The following is a 17,647-nucleotide window of genomic DNA, read 5'->3' on the forward strand; positions in this document are numbered from 1 at the left end:
CTTAAAGATCAGTGAAGTGTACTATGGAGAAGTTTGGTCACAGAACTAAACAATCTGAGCAAAAGGAACAAAAAAGCTGAGAAAGGAAATCAATAAAAATGATAGAATGTGTACCTTTCCTACTCAGTGAATACTTTGTTTTAAGAGTAGTGCAATGATACGCGGTACTGTAGAAATGACCAGCCAAAGGAATCAATGCCAGAAGTTTGGGGGGCAGGTCAGCAGCAGAAAACAAATTTTTGCTGAGGGAAAGTTGCAGAAGTACTCCACACATTTTGTTAAGGTGCAAAGCGAAATTGTGAATCAGTTGGATTATGTTGTATTCCTTAATTTTCCAGTTTGCAAAAATCTACTCTGCAGTAAGAATCAATAGATTCCCTTTGGCAAATCAGACACTGATATGTCAATAGAGAATGGAAAGTGGGAACATGGGAAAACTTGACCGGAATAGGGACAGTTAGACAAGATCTCATTGTAATCCTTATCTGCTTTCCTTCGAGCAGTTGGCCATATTGTCAGGCTGGCTAGCTGCCAGGTATAAAAATCAACAGCAGGAGGCTGCAGCTGGAAACTCTATCTGGGAAATGGGAGGGTGGAAGGAACCAGAGAACCAGTCATAGAGCTGAGGGAGGTGAACTCAGCACCAGGAACATAAGGATTTGGGGTGCATTTTTTTAATTATTTTGTGGGTGCTTAGTGATTGATTGTAATGATATCAGCCACTGCTTTCCACACACCTCTTTCAACTAAGAGTTCCAGAGCAACAAGTCGGCCACAGGTCAGCACATATCATTCTGAGTTTACAAAGAACTAAAGAGTATTCAGATTTCCAGTGAAGAAAAAAAGTACCTTTTACGTCTTCAAGAAGCTTCAATACACCGCCAAGGCAATGAATTACTTTTGAAGCTCAATCTTTTTTGTTGATGTTGCCAAACAAGTTAGCTGAGTTGTGAAATAATAAAGTATGTTTGAAGTGTAGCAGTTAGTGTAATGCCATTACAGCACCAGTGATTGGGGTTCAATTCCTGCCACTGTCTGTAAGGAGTTAGTATGTTCTCCCTGTGACTGTGTGGGTTTCCTCCCATGTTATAAAGACATACGGGTTAGTTGGTTAACCTGGGTGTAACTGGGTGGCGCGGGCTCATTGGGCCAGAAGGGCCTGTTAACGTGCTGTATAAATAAAGTTTAAAGTAAAGTTTTAAACCACTGAAAACATATTCACTGTTGTAATGGTCAAATGTGCACAGAAAGTTGAAATAAATAGTAAGAAGGAGAATGAATTAATTTGAACTTTTTTGGTTTTGGGAGAAATGTTGGCACGGTCTTTGAGGTTTTGTTTTACATCCACCTGAATAAGCCCACAACTTCAGTTTAATGCACCATTTTAGAGACAGCACCTCTGGCAGTGCAGCATTCCCAAGTGACAATCCAGAATAGATTATGCGCTGGAGTGGGGTTTAAACCCACAGAGATGAGTGTGCTGGAGATTGTATGTAGTTTGAAAAATGCATGAGATTGTTTAGAAATGTAGATGAGATGGAAGATTTCTTCCTCCTGTGGTGAAGCAATGCACAAGCAGATGCAGCTCACTATATGATGTATGGATCGAACCCATTAGAAGCACTGGTATTAGAGCTTTACAAAAAAAAATAAATGTGCACTATCAGCTGAATAAAACAATGCTATGCATTGGATCTGGCTTGTCAGCCTTTCATTGTGGAGGATAGGTCCAGAGATCCTTATGTGGCCTCCCTTTGTTTTTTTTTGTGTGTGCATTTGTTCAATCCCAGACAATCCTAATGGAGGGGATTGCCTAGACATTCAACTAATTAGCTTGGAAACATACATCTGGCTTTCTAATTACTGCTGTAGGCTTGCCAAGAGCCAAGCTGTTACCTTCATTAAATCATAGTGCTGCCTTTTAAGGAATTTATACATAAATTCCCTATAAGAATGGTATCTAAATTAGTATCTGACTGACCTCTCTTCATTCTTTAAGGGTACCAGCTGACAGAAATTGGCAAAAAAAATTAATTGGCTAGGCCTAGTCAAGAACAATAAGTCTGCCTAATGTAACGAAAGGACTAATGTGTCATTCAACACCAAACAAAACTTGTGCAAGTACCATGTATAATTACTCCAATTATCATTAGATGAAGACAATACTTTAAATGACCCTAAGCAGCAGGAGTATGTTGTTAAAATAATAACAGCACTGGGCTGCTAATAGAGCTAGTATAAGGTGATTTTCATGGTTTGCGCTTTCTATTACTTTAATTGATGTTGTAAAACTGTGTACCTTGGCTCAGAAAGTTGGATTTGATTTTAACTGAGAAGAAATTTAGTGAATCCCTAGGACTAAGTCATGGGATAGAAATGAAGCACAGAAGGCAGCATCAGATTTATTAGTTTGCTTAAAAAAAAGACAAGTGGTGTTTGTGTGTGATGATTTTGCCTCAAGAGTACAATTTTCAAATGGCTATTTTAAAACAAGTGATGCAAGTATTAAACAAAATTTGGTCCTTTAATTTCCTGTACTTAAAGTACAAATTCTCTCAATATGGAAACAGGCCCTTTGGTGCACCCTCCCTGTGATGGCCATCAGGTACTTATCTATACTATTCCATTTTCCAGCTCTCAGCCCAAAGCCTTTTATGGTGTTTCAAGTGCTCAATCAAATATCACTTGAATGCTCTGAGTGCAGCTACTTCTGAGTGCACCTCCTAAAGCAGTGCATCAGATTTCAACCAACTCTGGATGGAAAAAAAAGTCTTCAAATCCCCTCTGCATCTCCCACCCCTTACCTTAAACCTATGCCCTCTCCTTATAGACATCTCTGCTGAGGGGAATAGTTTCTCACTACTTACCCTATCTATGCCCCTTATAATTTTATATTCCTCAGTCAGGTCCCACCTTGGCCTTCTCTGCTGCAAGAAAAAGAAATGCAGCCTATCCAGTCTCTCTTCATATCTGACTCTCTCCAAGGCAACTTCCTGGTGAATCATCTCTGCAAACTCTGCTAATCAGTCATACAATGTACTCTGCCTGACCTTCTGAGTTTTTATTTCAGATTTCCAACATCTGCAAGTTTTTTTTAAATTTCATCCCATTTAATGATTCTGTTGTTTTCTTAGTGTTGTGTTTTAAAGAATTACATTTGCCACCACCCTCTACCATGCTTCAACTAAAAACGACACTTGGTCTTGGATCCTAAATGCAATACAATGGAAGTTCAAGCCGTGTTGTGACAGGTGGGAAAGTAAAAATTTAAAAATTCTCCAATCCACCTACTTTAGAATTTATTTATAGTTAGTCAGGTGCAATTTGTTCACAGTTCCCAGATCAGTCACTGAGATGTCTATTAAAATGGATGTGCCTCCATTTTAGTTGGATTTTTTTTATTTTTAACTTGTGGACACTGGAATTCACAAGTAATGTGAAGTCTAGATCAGTGAGGTAAGTGTCTTCATCATACTGTGTATAGGCAAGGAGGAGATGTATTTACCTCAAGCCCAGTAAGCATACCTCTCTACAAATGGTCTTCTGTAATTTCTGGTCCATCTACTCCATCCACCATTCTTGGCACCTGCTGCTTGAAGGATCTCCTTCCCTAAAGATGGCTTGGTTCTTGGGCAAGAAACCTGTTAAAAAAATTTTAAAGGCATATTGCTGTTAATTTACACAGGATATCCTAAAAATTTGTATTTTGAGTTTGCATCTGCCCTTCTATTAAACTCACTTCTTGCCATCAAATAACTATCACAGCCATAGTCATTTATGGGCAGTTGTGGCAGTCAATCTTTTGAACAGATAAACTGCTTTGATGATGTTGGTTGGCCAGAAGACTAGAGATTTATTCTCTTCAAATATTTTGCAATCCACGAGAGAATGCAGAAGGCCTCAGTTTAACAATCCATCTGAAAGACATTCCCCTTGAGGGAGCACTTACTTGGTAATGCACTGAGTTGTCAGCCAGCATTATGACCTCTGAATTTTGGCACTTTTAATCTGGAGCCTTTGAGTAGTAGATTACCAATGAACTGAGGCTGGCAGCAGCTAGCAGCTTATATACTGACGTCACTGGTCATGTGATTACCTTCAACCCATAATTGAATGTCACCATTCTGTGACTCTAAAGCACGTTGAGGGAGTACATACTTACCATATGATCAGTCTACTCACTACTGTTGGAACACCTGCCACCATCGTGATTTGACAGTTATCCATGCAGTCTGTGTTAAATTGTTCCAAGTTTTTAAGTGTTGTTCCAAAGACCCTTGTGGAATTTGCAATTCTGGCCAGTTTTTCCTTGGATCTAATTCAAAGAACAAAATGCTTCACAGTTTGTAAGCCCTAATGTTTCTGTTGATAGTATATTTTAATGTTGAAAAATTGTTATCTCCCTTTTTGCTTCCAGTGGCTTAAATCATTTTTGTTAAGGACCTTTTCATTTCATAAACTTTTCTAGAGGCCATACTAATGGATTGTCACTGTAGAAAAATATAAGTGGCAAATGTTTTGAACTAAAGTTATGACACAAAAAATTATGCAAGTCAATATACTCCATGTGTAGAGCTGGAAAACTTAAGATGTAATGCAATCAGCAGTGACATTTCAGTGGGAAGTTCTTCCACCATTCCACAAACGATGAATCCTTGGTCTCGACCAAGGCACCTCATAGCATCAAAGATAGAAAAAGAAAGAATATAGCAAGATGTGACCTTTGCTTCTGCTCCATCCACCTCAGTGCCCATTTCAGCAAACATATTTTCAAAAATTGGAGGTAAATGCCTTACTTTTATTAGTATTTGCTTGGTGAAATGACCCAAAGAACTTTATGGGCATGCAGTAACCACCATATTGTGTTCTAGGAAGAGAGAGAAGGAACTTGGGAGATAATAACTTGGAAAATGATGTAAATGGAAAGAGGTAGGAAAGTTGAGTAAGTTCACTGATAGAATGAGCTTCAACCAAAAATGTAGAATTGCAAATATTTAAAATTCCACTTCAATCTGTAGGAAGGAAACCTCTAGTGAACAACATTTCTGAAGGTCCCAGTCCTTTATCTTTATTTTCCTTATTTGTTATAACCTTGTTTTTAGACTTTGAATGCCTTGTATATAACCATTCAATGTAGTTTAGTTTGGCAGCTTGTTCTCTGATGTATCGTGTAGAAGTTTTCATCTAACCCTTTGTATTAAGTAGAATTCTGCTGTACAGGTCAAACTATTGCCTTCATTATTGTTTGACATATTATAGACATTCAAAGTGACTTTTACCCAATGCTGGCAGATGGGTGTGATCCCAGTGGGGTAGATTATTAGAGCTAGTCCTGTCAATCAAATTGTTGCTCCCAACCAGGCTGAAGATGAAAATTAGGCATATGGAAACCATTCTTTCCTCTCCTCCTGCAGGGGAGAAAAAGAAGATAAAGTACATTTGAAATTTTATATCGATCTATTCACTGGAAATCCTTTTTAAGTTAGTTAGCAGGTTACATTGTATTTTGATTGTTTCTTTTAAAGAAGAAATATTTCAGCTGAGTGCAATAAACCATTTGTTTATTCTATAATTTAATGTTTTCACAGTGTAAAGTACTGGTCCTACTTTTCTGCCACTTGATTAAATTCATTAGTTGAATCCCAGTCACATCAACAGTACTGTTTCTCCAAAGCATATCACCGTCAGTCCAAGTTTTAACAGGATCATTGTCTGCTGAGGAATATAAGGGTTCTGCAGATTGCTCTTTGGGGCTCAAACATGTCTAAGACAGACAGCTGTGCAGTCATGTTGAGAGATGCGTTGAAGGAGAACACTTTGAATAACCAAATCCAAATCCCAATTTCCCACACTAAATTTCCATAGCTTTTGCTCCGCATAATAATTAAGTTCAATGATTGAGGAGGGGGTAATATCACGGTATTTTCTTGGAAAGTGTTACAGCAAGAACAAATTTGCTTATAATTAAATGTTTCAGTTTTCACTTGGAAACTGATTTGACTGACAGTTTGTGCTTTGTTTCTGGAAATTACTGTCTGTCTCATTAAAAAGTTTTCAATAGAACATTTTTCTTTGTAACCAGAGAAAAACACTAAAGCACAACTGCATTGTGTTCCTATTCATCATTATAGTTGATTCCAGTTATTCACAATGAGCATTTTGACTGCGGCCTTATTTTAAGAAAAATCCTTTTTTTGACCGAATATAGTCTGACAAATCTTTTCAAGTAATTGGGTGATTTGATCAACTATAATAATTCACAATGAGATTCTCCAGAATGATTAGTGTACACCTTTTTTCTGGTGTTGGATACTTAAAATTATCATGAAAAATAAAATTGCAACCAATCAGTACAAAAGAAATGATAGTGATTATTGCTTACAGGTTTTTTCTGAATTTTACCCCCAGAGTGCTCATTACTGAATAGACAACCTTTAGAAGAACATTGAATCAGACAACAGCTGCTCATTAAGCAAGGTGACTGTGTTGTGAGAGGCTGTGTGTTTGTAAAGAATGACAGTTTTTGCTTAGTTTACTCACATGAATTTGCTTTTTATTATGATGGTTTATTTTGTATTGCAGTTGTTGCTATATATTTATAAGAAAAACACTTAGGTAAAAATTACAATTATTAATGAATGTCCTCAAGTCAGGCAGCCCAATTTATTGCAGTGTGCTTTTTCAACTATGAGGATATAAATTCTTCTAGCTTTTGACATCTGTTGTCTTCAGTTGCCTTCATTGATAAAGTAAGTGTTGCCAACTTTTGGCAAGAGCTGTTGAATGTGGGGTTGATAGAGTAGTGGATTCTTTGATCTTAGAGAGAGAAAAAGACTGATGGAACAAATCCTGTCCGACAAATAATAACCAGTTTGTGAATGAGCTTGGAAGTTGCAGAACAGCAGCCTCATTGAGGATAATAGCTTAGGCCATCATTGACTCAGAGCTAAAAGAAAAAGCAAATGGGTAGAATGTAACAGAAAGAGCATGGGCCTAGGGAGAGACTTTTTTGTATTTATGCCAGGTTATGCCGAACAGGCGTGAAACAGCTGCTTTCTCTGCATTCTGAGGCCTACCAGTCAGAGCACGGTTCCTGTCCATAGTTTCCAGCTGAAATCACTTGAGACACGGATACTGGCTATTGCATGTTTACTCATCTGTGAGAATGCTGACAGCAGGCATTTGTAAATTCCCACAGTTGGCCAGCATTGGACATAGAACAGATGCAGGGATTATTGGGCTGATTCGTGAAAGCTTTAGGTCCATGCCTGTGGAAGTAATTCATTCTTGTGTCACGGAAAGAACGTTCTGAAGTTCAGATGAGTGTGAGGGTCACAGACTGTACAGGTTTCATTAGAATAAGCTGGCCTCAGATATTTCCCTCCTTGGTATCGACAATAATCATTGGTGCACAATTAAAGTAATATTTTCTTTAAAATATTAACGATATTTAAATTCATGGAAGTGATAGCAGTAAGCCTTTTAGGGGAATTCTTGATAAATTATGCAACAAGGTACTATGCAGCAGACCAATGTATCAAATACATAGAAATACTAATTGAATTGCACACAGTTTTGTCCTTCAATTTGTCATTTTATTTATTAGCGCTGCTTTTAGGATTTTAAAACATCTGAAATGTTTCTTAGCCAATTAAGTAATTTAAATTGCATTATAGGATTATTGCATTATAGGAAAAAATACAGCACCAACTTGTGCACAATAAGATCTTTCAAACATGTGTTTATATGTTTCCCGGGATACTGGAAGAACTACTCTACTTTGCACTGGGTAGTGCCTAGGGATACTGAACATTGACCTTAATAACAAAAACCACTGGCAGTAATATAGAGCATTTCATATGATTAAAACATTCCAATGTGCTTTGCAGAGGCTTGATCAGACATCTATAGATGCTAAACCAGAGAAGGAAATATTAGAAGATATTGAAAACTCGATCACAGAGATGGGCTCTTAAGGATGGGCCATAAAGGTGCAGCAAATGTTAGAGAATTGAAGAGATTTAGGAGCAGATTCCAGAGTGTGTGCCCCATTCAACTTAAGGAGCGGTCGCCAATGTTTAGCACTCGAAGCTAAATACCTAATTCCTAGGGACAGCAGAAGTTCATGTAGCCCTTCAAGCCTGTTCTGGCATTCAGAATCTGTTGAGGTCATGAGAGGTACTAAGTAAATATAGGTTTGTCCTTCCAGACAGGGAGCACTATGTGAGAATCAATTAATATTTTTATATTTGATATGCATAGGTTCTTCCGTTCAATGAGAAGACTGCTAGTTTTTCTGCTTTTGAAAATAACTTTTTTTTATTGGGCCAAAGTAGATAACCTAATTTGTGTGCAATAAATTCCATTTACCACGGTTTTGCCTTATCACCTAATCTGATAATACCACTTTATGATTGAATTCTTGCTTCCATTCTGCTTACAATGCCACCTATCTTTGTGCCATTCGCTTACCCTCCCTTCATTTTATACATAGTCAATTGTTGAGGTCCAAAAACACAGGCTGCCAGTGCAAGTGTACTAAGCACTCTCCAACTTCTCCTGTTTACCCAGATTCCAAATCAACACTTTGCCTTCATTCTTTGAGTTTGTAAATATCTATAGATATTCCCTTGTCATAGAGTTGTACAACATGGAAACAGGCCCTTCGGCCCAACTGATTCATGCCAACCAAATTCCCATCTAAGCTAACTCTATTTGCCCACATTTGGCCCATATCCCTCTAAACCTTTCCTATCCATGTACCTGTCCAAGTGCCTTTTAAATGTTGTTAGTGTACTTGCCTCAACCACTTCCTCTGGCAGCTCATTCCATATACGGACCACCCTCTGGGTGAAAATGTTGCCCCTCAGGTTCCTATTAAATCTCTCCCCTCTCACCCTAAACCTAAAGTCCTCTAGTTCTTGATTCCCCAACCCTGGGAAAAAGACTGTGCATTCACCCTATCTATGCCCTCTTCTATACTATTGTCCTCTCCTTTAGTTATTTCCTCAGAAGTTCATCAGGTTAATGCAGCATAACCTACCCTTTATAAATCCATATGAGGTGTTGAGTCATTCTATCTTTACACAAGTAATTGTCTGACAGTAGACATGAAAAACATGGTGAATAATGCCACGTTTTTGTTCTCTCACCTCTCTTGACTACTGGAGTAGTAAGCATAGTTTTTCAAATGAAAATAATGGGGTATAGTTTGGTGTTTACATTTGCTTAAAATCATTGTTTGCAATCCACCTGGTCCTCCAGACTTGTCACTCTTTATTCTTGTCATTGGTGTTATTTTGTCTATGTTGATCAGTATTAGTTTCCGTGGGATGTCTGGTAAGCTACTTTTTTGCTCTTCTGTAAATATGAAGGCAAGGATTTCAACGCAATGTTTCTTTATTTACAGTTTTACTAATATTAATTGTGAAGGGTCCAATATCGCTGCTGACCACTATTCCCAATCATGAAAGTGCTGAAGAAGATCATTCAACCCAGCCAAGATAGAGCTACCTGAGCAAATCACATTTGCTGGCTCTCAGCCTGGACCTATAGATTGTGATATCTCAAGTACACATCCATTTTAAATGTGATGAGAGTTTCTGTGTCCTTCATCCTTTCAACCAACAAGTTTTAGACGCTTACTACTCTAGATCATTGAGTATTTCCTCAGTTCCCTTCTGATTCTTCCACTAATTACTTTAAATCTATATTGCTGAGTTACTGGCTATTCTGCCAAAGAAATTGATACTTCCCATTCACCCTTTCTGGGCCTATCATTATCTTATACACCTCTATGAAATCTCCTGTGAACCCTTCTTATTGCTAAGAAAGTACCTCCAGCCTTGTCAATTGCATATCTAAAATTTACCAGACCTGGTAAGAGCAGTGCAAATCTCTTCTGCATTCTTGTGGTTCTGTCATTTCTTTTATTGATGTGATGACCATAACTTCATTTCCATCCCTTCAACAAAGATGTATATCTTGGGTACTACTGTATTCTCCTTATCTACAGTAAAAAGGGAAAATCTATTAACTTATAGAAGTTCATTGTATGAAATGATACAAACCAGTTGATACCCCTGCTGACATCAGGAGTCTGTGGACATGTGGTCCAGAATGCTTATTAATATCCTCTTGTTTATGGTGTATTCTTTTGCACAGTTTGTTCATTGCAATTACACTACCTCCCATTTCTCTGGGTAAATGTCCATTGGCCCAGTCCATCGATATTTTCTTGCAGTCTGCAAGGTTCTCCCTCACTTTCAACCATGTAGCCAATTTTTATCTCATAAGCAAACTATGTAATTACTACATATACTTAAGCACAAGTCACTGATATAAATAGTAAATGAAAGATCTCCAGCATTTAGCCTTGTGTTGCTTGCAGCCTTCCTGTCACTAAAATTCCAATCAATCATTACCCTTTGCTTTGTGCCACTGAGATAATTTTGATCTAACTTACCACTTTCCATTGTATCCCTGCCCTCGCTAAAATCCCTGTAGGCTATGTGAAATGCACCAGCCTCATCCACCTTCCATGATACCTCTTCAAAAATAAAATTGGGTCAACCTTGATGAACAAAAGCTGCCTTTAACATTTCCATGATTAATATTAGGCTGACTGCCTGTATTTATCAGGTCTTGCCCTTGCAGTTTTTTTCAAACAACCATACCACATACTTTTCCAGCATCATTGCTACAATCAGAGGAATGGAAAATGATTGTCAATGCCTCCACTATTTCTTTCTTCTTTTGAGAGCCTAGAATACTTTTTATTTTGGGCTTTTTACAACTTCAGCATTTTTAAAGATCCAAGATCCCATAATACATTGGCAATTATTTTTGTTATTTTAGGTATCCCTTGCATGTTTCTTTCCATTCTGTCTATTATACTTAATGTTATGCAGCTAAAAACAAACTGCTGGAGGAAATCAGCAGGGCAGGTAGCATCAATGGGTGGGGGGACAGGGGCAGAAGGGGAAGGAATGGCCACTGTTTCGGGTCAAGACCCTGCATCGAGACTACTTAATGTTTTGTCACTTATTGCATTTTGTATTTCTCCCAATCAAGTTTTTTGCATGAATTTTAGTTCTACATCCTCTCATACTCTACAGTGTTTCATGACTGTTTTTTGGCAAGAGGTTTTTTTGTCTCTTTGTAGGGTTATCACCAGGTTTGTATAATTTTAATTGTTTTTGAACACCTCCCATTCATCTGCCATCATTCATTCACTAATAGATTTTTCTTTTTTTTTCCCATGGATAATTTCTATCTCATTAGATTGAAATCAACCCAATCTGTATTTTCTAATCTGTAAATGTTAAAGGCTTTCCATTTTAGCTCCTGTTTCTTAACACTGATTACTTGTAAATATCTCCTACAACCAACAAAGGAGCTATAAAAAGATCTGTACTATCTCAAGTATAGCTGTTTTAAAAAAAATACATGAGCTTTTAATGGCATCAAAATGTTCTGATATGGCAGAAAAGAAATTAGAGGAACACTATATGTAAGAGCAGTTACAGTATTAATGTTATATGTGAGGGTTCAAAGATGGATCTGAGTGTGCTCGACAAAAAGGGAAAGGGTCCAGCATGTATTTGATTCCCGACAGGTTTTATTTATCTTCTCAAGCTTTGCCTTTTAATTTCAATGAATAGATGTGATAATGCTGGTGAGGGCACAAAGGAGATTCACCAGGATGTTGCTAAGCATGGAACATTTATTTATCAGGAGAGGCTGGATCTGTTTTCCTGGGAGTGGATGAGGTTAAGAGGGGACATAAAGGATTCCCCACATCGGAAATAGGACATATAGGACATAGACTTGGAGGTGTTCTGATGGGAACCTTTTTCACCCAGAGAGTGCTGAGTATCTGGAATACACTGCCTGGGAGAGTGATGGAAGCAGAATCCCCACTTAAGAAGTATCTAGACAAGCACTTAATGGTCTTGGTATAGAAGTCTTTGGGCCAAGTGCTGGAATCCGGGATTAAAAAGGATGGGTCCCCACTGGTCCTCATGGAACATGGTGGGCCAAATGGCCTGTTTTCATGCTGTATGTTTCTATGAATCTATCACTTCAGACCTCAAATCCTGGAAGTGGCGGGGAACTAGCATGTATCCTGTAAAAAAATATATGTATATACAGCATCTATAGCTACCCGGTGTAAATTTACACCGATACGTTCCTGCTGATTAACAAAACTTTCTTAATCACCATCAGGTGAGCTTAGTGGCAGGATTTTGCACAGCTGCTATCACACTCCTCCAGTAACCATTTTTTTTCTATTGGAGGATAAAATGTCAAACAAAACATAAGGTGAAGAAGCCTTTTGGCACACTGGCTTTCATCAGTCAGGGCATTGAGTTTAGAAGTTGGGATGTTATGTTGCAGTTGTATGAGACATTGGTGAGGCCACATTTGGAATATTGTGTTCAGTTTTGGTCACCCTATTATAGGAAAGATGCCAATAAGCTGGAAAGAGTGCAGAGAAGAATTAAGATGATGTTGCTGGTACTCAAGGGACTTGAGCTCTGGAGAGAGGTTGAGCAGGTTGGGAATTTTTTTATTGGCGCATAGGAGAATGAGGGGTGATGTTATAGAGGTGTATAAAATTATGAGGGGCATAGATAGGGTGAATACACACAGTCTTTTTTCCCCAGCATTGGGGAATCAAGAACGAGAGGGCATAGGTTTAAGCTGAGAGGGGAGAGATTTAATAGGAACCTGAGGAGCAACTTTTTCATCCAGAGAGCAGCCATTATATGGAATGAGCTGCCAGAGGAAGTGGTTGAGGCAGGTACATTAACAACATTTTAAAAGTACTCGGACAGGTACATGGATAGGAAAGGTTTAGAGGTATATGGGCCAAACACAGGCAAATGGGACTAGCTTAGATGGGAATCTTGGTCGGCATGGACCAATTGGGCCGAATGGCCTGTTTCCATGCTGTATGACTGTATAACCACATGAATACAAAAGAACTTGTTCAAGTACAGGAAATTTGTTCAAGTACCATTTTTCTTTTGGTGAGGCAACTCGTTTATTGAAATTAGATTTTAGAATCAGGTTATGGCATCTGATGTGGCTGCATGAATGTTAGGTATGTGGCCCGGAAAAGATTTTTTACCTGACTGGGATGGTCTTTAATGTGTGCTATAGATTAATTTTATTACTGCGGTCGCAAATAGGACTTGATTTGAATGTCTGTCCATGTAAAAGACCCATTAGTATATAGTTCAGGGCTGTCCATTTTTTTTTGCATGAAAGGTCTGATTCATGTGTAGATTGCGTAATATCAGTAATGAGGTTTTTCTTTGGAACAATGTTGTTACCGATTGAGATCTCAAAAACAATTACGTTAGAACTATCAAAGACCATTTGACTCTTAAAAATCCACTAAAGTCCTTCGCCCACCCCAACTGCCAGTATAACATTCATGACACCAGTTTTTAAAACAAAATAACTGGAATCAATTCTTCACCACTGTGTAAATTATGTAACTGCATAATTTGATCCCATAGTTGCACACACATACTTTTTAATGGTAGTCACTGGATACTGCCCAGAGGTGCAGAGTGGCATTGAAACACGATTCTTTTCTTGTCACTGAGAAACTATCAGGCCATGGTCAAATTTGGCTGATTTTTCTTTTAAGCTTCAGAATGTAATGCTTGAATGTTGCTTTCCTAATACTGCCTTTTGTTAATTATCTAATTGGAAATTGAAGGTGATCTGATTCTTTCTGTACCAAATGAACGACAGAAAACATCATCCCAATGGAGCTAATGTCAGGAGTTACTGGATAACATGAAGAATCAGCATCAATCACTTGCTAAAAGACTAGCTTTCATGACATTTCATATTTCTTTAAATAGACTTTTTTTTAATGCTTTTTTTTTGTTCCTTTACCATTAATGACTAAGCATTATCAAGGAATAATACTCAAACTGGGTTATTTAAATTTGACCACACCCTGTTATTTTCTCAGTGACAAGGCAAACTTCTGTTTCAGTGCTATTTTGCATCATTCATCTAGTATTGTAGAATAATGGTATATCTATTTATTCTAGTCGCAATTGCTGGAAATGTAATTACTGGGAAGACGTATCAAAATACAGCAGGAAATTCTACTTCAGCATTTAATTGGTGGAAGAGCTTTTTGGCCATATGAGAATGGAATTAAAACTATGAATAGTTGATCTTTCAAATTTAATAGATTGTCTATGGTACCCCAGCATTATTTTACCTCCTGGTACTATCATGTTTTGTGTCATAAGTTTATTGAATTGACATTGCTAACAGGTTAATTTAGATCCCAGGCCAGACAAATTAGTCACACCTAGAGATTATCTGAAGAATGTATTTACCGTCTGATATATTATTTTATAAGCTGTTTGCTTTTTGGCCCTGGGGGATATCCAGATATACATTTTCAGATGACTGCTTCCTAACTCTTGAAATTGAACAACGCATCTGAATTATGCATACTGCTGTGCTTGGGTCCGTGGATCAGGAATGTTCCAGGCTTAGTCTTTGGATTTAACATGTTATGTATAGTTGTCTCCAGCGTCCCTGGACTGAGAAATAAAGTCCATTAGGGTCCACAATATACACCAGAAACATAGGTTGACACATTTTGTAGCATTGGTGAAACGCTTGTGCCCAACAAATTTTATCTTGTGAGTTAATAAGTGTGGACCTGGATTATACTTATTGGGTAGCACAAGCCTTCCACTAAACCTAAGACCCTGTGACTAGCGGGTGGCACAGCTAGTAGACTCATGGCTCCAGCAAGTTGGGTTCAGTCGTGACCTGCAGTGCTGTCTGTGTGGAGTTTGCACGTCCTCCCTGTGATCCAATGGGTTTTCTCCAGGTGTTCTGGATTCCTCTCACATTTCACAAATGTGTGGATTGATAGGTCAATTGGCCATGGTATAATTGCCCCATATCTGTAGGTGAATAATGGAATTTGAGGCGTATGTGGGAGAATACAATAGAATTAGTATAGGATTGGTATAAATGGGTGCTTGATGGTCGGCGCATACTTGGTGGGCTTAAGGGCCTGTTTCCATGTTATATGGCTCTATTAGTTCTATCTGTAATTATATTACAGATGTGACGAGCACTGCTATAAGAGGACAAAACTATTTAAAGCAAATGAAATATATAACATGGGTTAAGGTGAGAAAGTTAGAAGATGATGAAGTAGTAATAACATTAAAGCGTGCCATTCAAACCGTATCATCAAGTTTATTTTGGAACCTAAATTTATAAAAATATTTTGGAGGAAAACTTAAACTGGACCAACCTATGCTAATTTACTTCCGAACGGTTTTGAAGACCAAAAATCTTCATATTTTAGAAATGCACAATTCTGTTTTAATCAGCAGAGAAGATGCATCATTTTTCATGTGATAAAACACTAAGAATATTGAAGTACGCACTGAATACCCGATTGTTTTCTTCAATATTTTCTCATTTGAAGTTAAACTTCCACATATTTTGTGAGAGGGAGAGAGGGAAAATTATTGCGCAGCACAGAAGAATCAACATTACTTAATATTTGCATGTAAAAGGATACACAATGAGAACAGAAGTATTCACAGTTTGTCATTGAGCCATTATTATAAAAACCTTTAACCTCCCAAAGGGAACACTCAGTTGAGCTGCCCATATTGTCACATTTTTAATGTCAGGCTTTTTCAGAGGTGGGAGCTACTGAATTTGATGTTAAATTCTGTGTAATTTTTCTTGTGCTTTTTTTCTTTTATGTCCACAAACTATTAAGGGCAGTGACTAAGACTTATCCATACCTTGTCATTTCTCCTTGCATACCAAAATATGTATAGTGTAATGCTTAAGTCCTTGTCAAACTTGATCAGTACAGTTAGCACAGAAGGTACTGCAGATGGGAGCTTAAGGGCTGAAAAATACATTTATGCCAACCTAGAACAATTCCATTTCTCACCTTATGACATAGGAAAGGACAATTTTTGCATAATCCTCTTATGTTTGTTAAGAATTGACTGGGAAGGATATATCTTTGTCATGACTGAATCCACTGCCTAGGTTGATGCCAGTTTTATTCTTAATGTGTTTTGCTTTAAAACTCTTACTTATCTGTATGTGTGCAATTGTGAGGAAAAATGCTTTTATACAACAAATAGATATGGTCTGGATTGCAATGCCAAAGGTCATAGTGAAAGAAGATTCAATTATGGCTTTCAAAAGGGAGATGAATAAGTACTTGAAACAATTTGCAGGCCAATGGAGAGAAGGCGAAAGAATGGGTTTTGCCAGATTCCTCTTGCTTGGAGCCAATATAGACTCAACAGGTTGAATGGCCTCACTCTGTAACTTTTCTGTGAAGACCAAAATAGGATAATCAACCTTTACACCAGGTTTTCAGCTGCTGAACACAGCCACCCTCATTTTGCATGATCAGTTCCATCATTCCTTCCCCATTCTTCCCAACATTTCTCTGATAGTGGGTGATAAATGTGTCTTTTATCCTCTGTTTTGCAGGCTGAGATGATCATGAAATGTGCATCATTCTGGTTTGGACTGATTCTGGTGCCCATTGCATGTTTGATAAAAGACATATTTTGGAGAGCGTAAGTATAACTGAATTGCAACAGCAAAAATTTGTATTTGGCACAACACCTTGAGTGCAGTTTTAAGATTTGTTCTAACTTAGAGATTCACAGATGTTGCAAATACTGTTTTATTAAATTTGTTTCTTGTGTTGAAATTTTGTTGGTGGGTTGGGCTAAGGCTGTTTTGAGCTGGTGCACAATGTGATCTACAGGTAATCTTCTTAGATAGTCCCTTGGGTTCAAGGATGACTTGCTTCCACTTCATTTTGTGGGTTCTCTGGTGGCTAATGAAACCACAGACTCCCTCAGATCTGGGGTAGGAGTGGCTGGCGGGGTGGGCGGATGAGTAGTTTGGCATAAAATAAGTGTAAAGGTTCTGACTGTTGTATTGAATCAGAAGCTGTTTGAGCGCTTTGTGATGCTGATCCACCAAACTTCAACCATACTCCAGTTCCTACCATCTTCCTGAATTCATTTGTCAGTTCAACAATTACTCTTTCCTTATCCTTCCACACTGTCCATCGATTCACAGAGAAGACTGTAGTGATACTATGGATACAACTAGTGTTCCCGATTTTATGGAAACGTGACTAAGAGGAGGTTGACAGCTTGACCTTTACTGAAATCTCTCACTGCCTTGCCCTGTCCTGTTAATCCTCATTGGTGGTACCAAGGCCCTCACCAGTAAGTCATTCAACAACACCTCATTTTCCATCTTGGAACCTTGCAGCCTAGCGGCATGAACATTGAATTCTCCCACTTTAAGTAATCCCCACACCCCCCCTTCCCCACTAACCCCCACCCCCCACCATGCTGCTTCTCTTCTTCCCTTTCCTAGCCTCTTTATTTTTCCTACATTTTTTTGCCTTTCTCTCCTTACCTTTGACCCATCCCCAATGGATCTGCTCTCCCCTCCTCCCCTGCACCTGCCCATCACTATCTCTTACCTGCATCTACTTATCACCACCTTGTGCCCACCCCACCTCCCCTCTTTTCTCCACCTATCACTGCTCTGCTTGTCCCTCCTGTATATTGAGCTTCCC

General features: G+C 38.3%; 1 protein-coding gene across 1 annotated transcript in view; it reads left to right on the top strand.

Moving 5' to 3' along the window:
• Positions 1 to 17,647, top strand: part of atp8a2 (ATPase phospholipid transporting 8A2) — a 371,705-nt gene that overhangs the window by 335,298 nt on the left and 18,760 nt on the right. Inside the window, exon 36 of the mRNA XM_052026103.1 lies at positions 16,534 to 16,622. Coding sequence (XP_051882063.1) covers positions 16,534 to 16,622 — 89 coding nt within the window. The remainder of the gene's footprint in view (positions 1 to 16,533; positions 16,623 to 17,647) is intronic.

Source organism: Pristis pectinata, chromosome 11 (assembly GCF_009764475.1).
Source record: "Pristis pectinata isolate sPriPec2 chromosome 11, sPriPec2.1.pri, whole genome shotgun sequence".
In the NCBI taxonomy this organism is placed as follows: Eukaryota; Metazoa; Chordata; class Chondrichthyes; order Rhinopristiformes; family Pristidae; genus Pristis; species Pristis pectinata.